The 8,436-nt window shown below is 42.5% G+C and overlaps 1 protein-coding gene across 2 annotated transcripts in view; it reads left to right on the top strand.

Annotated features, from left to right (window-relative positions):
- The first annotated feature begins 2,659 nt into the window (after positions 1 to 2,659).
- LOC144991972 (uncharacterized) overlaps positions 2,660 to 8,436 on the top strand; it is a 60,128-nt gene continuing 54,351 nt past the window's right edge. For both annotated transcript variants that reach the window (XR_013655673.1, XM_078946404.1), the window contains exon 1: positions 2,660 to 5,769. Coding sequence is in view for 1 of the 2 variants with exons in the window: in XM_078946404.1 (XP_078802530.1) it covers positions 5,281 to 5,769 (489 nt within the window). In the remaining variant the exon portion in view is untranslated. The remainder of the gene's footprint in view (positions 5,770 to 8,436) is intronic.

The raw sequence follows: 8,436 nt of genomic DNA, 5'->3' as shown, positions 1-8,436 counted from the left end.
CACTTCATCTCAAATAGGCGCGTTCACCTGCTAATGAAGCAGCCTGGCCCCAACTTCTGCAACACGGGGGCTCTCCTTCACTTCCCAACATCTATGTTGTGCATCTTGTCTGGAAAAATGTGAACATGTTGTGTAGCGTTGGGTTGTACGTTGTGGCAAAAAAAAAATGTGCCTTGAATAGTTCATCAAAAGCACCAAGTGAGGAAGCCGACCTGTAAACGATGGGCAACACTGTCCCACCACTGTCCCACCCTGTGAATACACAAACATGTATTTCAAGTAGAGCAACAGTCAGACATGCTTAGAGAATATTGTCATTTGACCCTTTAACTATTGCCAACATGTCACACAATAATAGCACAAAGTAAAAGAAAATAATGGTAACTGTTGCAAAACTGTAGTTGAAACTGTTATTTTTTTTTAATTTACAGAAAATGAGTAAAGAGTGCCAACTGTGTGTAACTGTTACCAATGGTGTCATCACTTCAGCTCCACTGTCAGGGTTATCAGCTGCCAGGAGGAGATCTTCCAACTCACTGCTGGTCTGCAGCTTTCTGACTTTTTGCTTGAATGCAGTCATCTATTTTTCCAGAAACTTGAAACCTGAGATTTCCTCCCCGAACATCCAAACTAAATCTCGTTCCACCTACATTGAAGAGAAAACTTTCAAATTTCACTGATGAATCTTTTAAACTTCTAAATTATAAAACTGTGTTCAATAATAGGGTTATTTATTTACCAAGCCTTTGATGTCTTTAAACGTGGAAAGACCGTCAGAACATTGCTTGACTGCTGTGTGTCAAGGACCATGTTGGACATTTGGTCAAATGTCAGCTTCATCTTCCTCTTGACTACATCTTCATCCGCTGAATGTTTCATCAATGCCTCAGCACTGTTTGTGGAACTAACTGTGATTCTGGCTGGATGCTGGTCCTCCAAGCTGATCATCATGAGATGCTCCTCCAGATGATTCTTTACAACACAGGACAGATTTTGATAACCAAACATGCAAGCAAATTACATTTAATGAAAATGTATCCCGAAGTTGTTCAACTCTTTCAGAATTGTAGTGTTCCCTCCATGTGATGATGGTCTGTCTCTTGCAGCTGAATAGTTTTAAGTAGCCTGTTCCACTCTCACCATCATAGTGATGGTCCTGATAAGACCGAAAACATCTCATTTGTAGTTCCACATTCACAACTTGAATAAACTTGGTATGCATAGGACGTATTACTTCTTTTTATCCATTTCATTTGTAAAAAGTAACTTTCAAAACCTTTTATGGGTCAAACGTCTTGATAAACATTGACGTCATAATTTCTGGTGTGACTTACATAACCGGTCCCAGAGAAAGGGTCACTGAGACGGGAAAGAAGCTCACAATTCCCCTGGCAGACATTTCTTTCACGTGTCTTGGTGGCGACATCCTGCAATAGAAAAAAAACAAAAATCAAAATTCTTAGTGTATACAAATGTCTGAGTTGCATTTGTTAAAGATCAGAATGACATGTTAATCATACACTGAGTCCACTAAGCCATAATGATAGATGACCAATTCTTCTCTGTCATTTCAGCAGCCAGTATGTGAACCGGTTCTCTTCTGGTTTCATCTGTCAAAGCTTTGCTTCCACATTATATTCGTTTATTATTTGTTCCCCACCAGGTTCTTGGGTGAGAATGGATTCCACCAACTAAAAACACAGATGTAACACCCATCCCATGTAACTAAATGAATACACACACACACAGTTAAAAGAAATATATATATATATATATATATATATATATATATATATATATATATATATATATATATATATATATATATATATATACAAAGCTTACGTTACCAAGGAAAGGTGGAAAAAAAGTTCCTTACACTGAAAAAAAGGGTTTGTTCAGTCCCCCCCCCCCCCTTTTTTTTCCCCCTGTTCCCTGATGCTCGGCTGCGTTGTGGCCAAAAACCAAAGAGGGTCCTCACACCCTAACGAGCAGGGAAATACAACGTACAGGTACTCACGTAGCTGATGGTCACGCCAACTGTTGGCGGGGAAAATGCTCTGCAGACAAACTCTGCGGCATAATCTGACTGTGCAGGACAGAGGAAGAGGCGGGAATCTCTTGAGGCCTGGAGGCTGGGATCGGCTCAGACGAGCGGCACGGTGTGCTCGGTCTTCCAGAGAGTCCAAATAAGACCCGTCTATGGTCAATTTCATAAAAGTCCCTTTAGAACTTTGAACGTTTTTTTGGGTTGTTTTTACCTAGCATTTAGTGAAAAAGTAACACAACACGTCACACTTAACGTTTAGTTAACGACATGCTAAAGCTAGTCGCAATTAGCACTTTGCTGCATAATTTTATTCATCATTTTTGCTTATAATACAATATAGTATTGTAATAAAAAACGAGCAGTTTAAAGTAAACACATCTAGAAAAAAATCATTGCTTACATGACAACGGTTTCCCCATTTCTAAACAGAAAGTTGACTCTGAAAAACATCGTAGCAAACAAGCATTCATTTCAGCGTCAGCTCCGCTCCTCACCAAGGTCTGACTCTCTCTGCCCGTCTGTGAAAAGATTTTTCAATCGTTCCTCTGAGACACGCCCACTTATCTCTGATTGGATGGATCATTATACAGACAGATAACACAACAAATCACATCTCAGAATGAACAAACGAGACATACACGTTAGGTTGTGGGGCAAAATAAAACTTTGTTCTTTTAATTGAACTTCAAGCAAACACATACACATCGTATTTTTTTTTATCCTAACCCTCCAACACTGAATCAAGGAGTGATCACTCTCCTCCCAAAACCCAAAAAAGACACTCTCAATATTGATAACTGGCGCCCAATCAGTTTATTGAATAATGATTATAAAATTATTGCCTCTGTATTTGCTCACAGACTGAAATCAGCCTTGGACTCTGTAATTGGAGAAACCCAGTCAGGATTTATGCACAGAAGACATATTTCTAATAACATCCGGCTTGTACTAGATATTTTAGATTATTCACATTTAATAACAGATGAAAGTTACATTCTTTTTTTGGACTTCTATAAAGCTTTTGATTCAATTAATCACACGTTTCTTTTTAGCTGCCTTCACAAATTCGGTTTTGGCTCTTATTTTTGCGATGCAATAAAACTGTTATACAGTAATGCTAACTGCTCAGTAAAACTAAAATATGGTACTTCTCCCCGTTTTAATATTGAAAGAGGAATTCGACAGGGTTGCCCCATCTCGCCGTATCTATTTTTATTAGCCACTCAAACTCTGGCAGATTACATAACTATTAATGATTTGAAAGGCATCTCTGTCTTTGGTAAAGAGATTCTTATTAGCCAATTAGCTGATGATACAACCCTTTTTTTGAAAGATAGCAGTCAAATTCCTCGAGCACTAAATCTAATAAAAGCTTTTTCTAATGTCTCTGGACTTCATCTTAACATTAAAAAATGTGAATTAATATCTATCAAAAATGATCAAACAGGATCCATATGTGAAATCCCCATCAAAGAAAGTGTAACATATTTAGGGATTACCATCACCAAAAACGAACTAGAGAGAAGTTCTTTAAATTTTAGTCCCGTAATAGAGAAAACCAGAAAACGTTTTAACTTATGGCTTCAAAGAGACCTGAGCCTAAAAGGAAGAGTCCTGCTGTCAAAGGCAGAGGGAATCTCTCGACTCACTTACTCTGCATTATCTCTGTACGTACACAATCAAACATTAAAACCTGTTGACCAAATTTTATTTAACTTTATCTGGAAAAACCGTATACATTATTTAAAAAAATCTGTGGTAATGAACTCGTACGAGAATGGAGGACTAAACTTTCTTGATTTTACAACCCTAAATAACACATTTAAAATAAACTGGATCAAATCTTACCTAAAAAATCCTACTTCAATTTGGAATATATTTCACCATTTTATATTTTCAAACTTAGGCAACCTTAACTTTCTTCTCCTTTGTCATTACAATGTTGAGAAAATACCAGCTAAACTATCAGAATTCCACAAACAAGTTCTTCTTGCATGGGCACTTCTATACAAACATAATTTCTCTCCCCATAACTTCTTTATTTGGAACAACAAATATTTATTATACAAGAATAAATCTTTATTTTTACCACATTGGTTTGAGAAAAAAATTCTAGTGGTGAGCCAACTTTTTGACACGAACGGGAATTTATTAAGGTATATTGAATTCAACGCTAAATATAATCTGGTTGTGACTCCTAAAGAGTATGCCATTGTGTTTGATGCTGTTTCCAAAGAAATATGCCAAATGTTTAAAACAACTGATACGAATGAAGAAATGCCCTCTATGGATGCAACTGCCACCACCACAGGAAAAATTTGTTTTACCCCCACACACAAGAATAACAACAAAAAAATACGTGTGTTGTTTCAAAAGGACGTCATTTCTGTACCGTGTACTAAAACCTACTGGAGACGTTTTGTTCCCGACAGTATCTGGAAGAAAGGATGGAGTGTCACCCAAAAATTTATGATAAATGATAAAATTAAAGAAGTATCTTTTAAAATAATTCACAAAATTTACCCCACCAATCAATTTATGCTAAAATACATTATAACAATTGACCCTAACTGTATTTTTTGCAAAGAATATCCAGAAACAATTAACCATCTTTTTTGGAATTGTGCTATAATTAGAATCTTTTGGAAAAAATGTTTACAATTTATTAGAAATCGCATTCACCCCAACTTTAATCTAAAGTTTGAACATATAATTTTTGGCTTTCATAATAAAAATTTGGACTCAAATAAAAAACTCATAATTAATCTTATTATTATTTTTGGAAAATTTTATATACATAAATGTAAATTTTCTTCATCTTCAATTTTTTTCCCTGTTTTAATGAAGCAAATTGAAATGTATATTGGTAACATCTCCAAGAGTCTTAATCAGAAAGCTGTATGTCTATATGAAAGTTGCAGAAACATGAATGTTTTTATGTAAAATGTATTTAATATGTATGCTCCCCTGGCATATTTGAAGTTTATTTTGTAAAATTGTGTTTTGTATTGTACTTCCGTTTTACACAATAAAGTTGTTAAAAAAATTAAAAAAAAAAAGACTCTCTGCCCGTCTGTGAAGATTTTTTTTTTCTACTTTATTGACAAACAACAACAAAACAATACAATAACAATGTGAATGTCACAGGGGAAATTGCAATGTGTACATATTACAGAAAATATAAGAAATAAAACAAAAAGTATATAAGATAGTTCATTCGGATTTGAAAGATGGCTGCCGCCGCTACGTCTGCGTCCACCTCCACTGCCGTGACTGCACCAACAAACCCTGACACACAGATCACTAACCTCAAAAAGGACATCCAGAAACTCTCTGATGAGTTGAGGTCAAAGAATGATCTGTTGAACTCTTTGCTGGACCTGGCCCATCAACAGTCCATGCATATTGCTTCCCTGAAAGCGGCTGTGGAAGACACGGTTCACTGGGATCCTGACACCTCGCCGCGGCCTTCCTCGAGCTCCACACCAAAACAGCTTTGGTCTGAGGTGGTGTGCCGCAGGAAAAGACCCCTGGACCGTGATGGGCTCCTTCTCTCCAACCGCTATGATGTTCTGTCGGCTCCAACATCTGACGACGTTCTTCTGGAAGCTGAAAACCATCGCCCTGTCGCTGCTTCTCGGCCCGAGAAAGAAAGCCGCCCGCCATCTGCCTCTGGAGGTTCATCGTCCGCCAAACGCCGACAGCTACTGAGGGACGCAGTGAGTAGACGCCCTGACAGCCGCCGCCGCCCGAACGTAACCCACGTCCTCGTGGGATCAGTAAGCAATGCGGGTTTTCCATCTGCGGTCGCGACCGGGGCGTCAGGTTCAAAGTCCGCTGCGTCTCCCCCCGCGGCAGGTGTCGCGGTGACCGCCGCCACCTCTCCTCTTCCTGGCGGCTCGCCCCCCTCATCGGCCGCTTCCCCGGCTCGCGCAACAGGTGTAACGCCAACTCCCGCTTGCTCTCCTGCAGCGACGGGCCCGCTCACTTCGGCGGCAAGATCTCGCGGCCGCGGGGACCCCCCTGGCTCCTTCGTCGTGGGAACCTCTATGGTCAGGCATGTTCGCGTTGACGGGAGCCGCACCTTCTGTCACCCAGGCATCCTCGTACGAGACATCACCAACTCTGCCCACCAGCTCTCCCTTCGTAACCCCTCCACACACACAATAATAGTCCACGCAGGAGTGAATGACCTAAAGTTTCAGCAATCTGAGACCCTCAAGAAGGACTTCATCACTCTCATCCACTCCATCAAGCAGCTGGACAAACAGTGCATCATCTCCGGTCCGCTTCCATCTCCCCGCTTTGGAGACATTAAATTCAGCAGTCATAAACACTGCACACATGCACACACACACTCTCTCAAACACACATACACGCACACACATTTTGCAAGGAAGGTGGGACCTAGGACCTTCTGTCCCCTGCCTCTTCCCTGGTGGGGGGTACGGGCCCCTTTGCAACGGCGGCTGTGTCCCCGGGGTGCTGGCCTCCTGGGCCCGGCGGTGCTCTCTCCGCGCGGTGGGGGGGTTCACATTACATCTGAGCCGGGGGTGTTCGTGTCCCTGGGGGTGGGTTCTGGTCCTTGCTCCTGAGTGCTGGGCCCCGCCAAATTTCCAACTGTGGCCGAGCCTGGTCGGGCCATATTTACAACACCCCTTGTGGGCCCTCTTTTTTCCCCGGGGTTCCCCCCTTCTGGGCGGGGGCGGCGGGCCCCTGCCTCGCTCCTCCCTGGACCAACCGTGGGCCGGGCGGGTGGCTGCCTGGAGTGCGGAGTGGGTCTCCCTTGGGGGGTCCTGGCTCGTACCTGGGGTTGGGGCGGGGGGATGCCCGGAACTCCTGGGTGGTGGTGGGGTGCTCGTCTGGGGCTGTGGGCGTCCTTCTCCGGTGGGGCCCTGCGTTGGGTTCTCCCGGCGCGGCGGGGGGGCTGCTCTACTGGTTGGGCTGGGGCGGCGCCTCTTTCCCTCCGTGCCTCCCTGCTCTCTGGCTCTGGGGGCCTTGCGGCGGCCCTGCTGGCCCTGGCCTGGGTGGCGGGCTTGGTCGCCCGGGCGGCGGTTGTTCCCTGCCGGTTCCCGTGTGGCGATGGGGGGATTCCGGCTGCCGCTGCTGGTGCGGTGGGGGTCTTGGGGTGGGGATGGCTGGGCACTCTCCCTCCTTCTTTTCACGTTCCACCATCCATTTTAGAAGAACATAAACACTCACCTGAGCACAGGTGTTAGCTCAACAGACTGAATGACTGAAATATTTCACACTAGTTGGTTTTAAGGCATAAGTACGCGTGTGAACACTATCTGTTTTGTGTACATGTCGACAGGTGGACATTTTTGCAACTAACAGGTGTGTTTATAACATTTGAGTGTGTGTGTGGACAGGCTCCGCCCTTTTTTTTTGTTTTTTTTTTCATTTGAACCTTACCATAATGATTAACAACCAGTAAACTTGCTGCTTTATGCTGCTTCATGGTCTTATCCCCCTTCCCCTCCTATTATCACCCCCTACCCCCCCTCTCTCTAACGTCCCTCTCTCTTCTTCCCCTCTTTCCTTTTCCGTCCGGTCCAACACCAAAGATTTTCAGACATGTTTGAAATTAATAAAGTTTGGCCTCAATTACAAAAGGGGTTTATTCAGACATACCTTTGGTTTGTCTGAAGATTAATAACCCCTCTTGTTAAAGTAAAATATGTCCAACCCAAGAGGCCCTCAGCTCTCATCTGTCTGCCTAGCTGTTGGACAGGACAAGTTAGAAGAGAAAAAAAAAAAAAAATTCAGCAGTCTGTGACAACTTCACATCTGGCTTAAAGGACACTGCCTTTCTAATAATATTCCATATGTTGATAATTTCACCACCTTCTTCAATAGACCAAATCTCTTTAAACCAGACGGCATCCATCCAAACCAAACAGGATCTCAACTTCTGTCCATGAACATTGAACTCACACTCCGCTCTGTTAAACTGCTCTCTGACTGACTGGACCACTGGCATCCATCCTCAGTTAAAACCACGGTTATCACACAACAAATTCCAGTTCACATAACAAGCAGATCTCACAAACATCCCCAGATGAGATCCACCAGATCCACAATTAGATATCTCCATCACATTCACACATTACCGGACAAAAAAGATAAATCAATCCATCTGCACACACACACTGTTTTAAACTTTGCTGTTTTAAACATTCGCTCTCTTTTAAACAAATCTTTTATCGTGAATGAGCTCATTTTAGACAACAATTTAGATTGCCTTCTTTTAACAGAGACCTGGCTGGGTGCTGATGCTCCTGTTGTTCTCACTGAAGCTTCCCCACTAAATTTTAACTTTTTATTTTCTACTAGGGGAGATAAAAAAGGCGGTGGCACTGCATCGATTGCTCGTGGCTCATTTG

The sequence above is a fragment of the Oryzias latipes genome, chromosome 4 (genome assembly GCF_053564925.1).
Source record: "Oryzias latipes strain Hd-rR chromosome 4, Olatipes_Hd-rR_3.1".
NCBI lineage: Eukaryota > Metazoa > Chordata > Actinopteri > Beloniformes > Adrianichthyidae > Oryzias > Oryzias latipes.
This window is presented reverse-complemented; position numbering and strand designations above follow the sequence as displayed.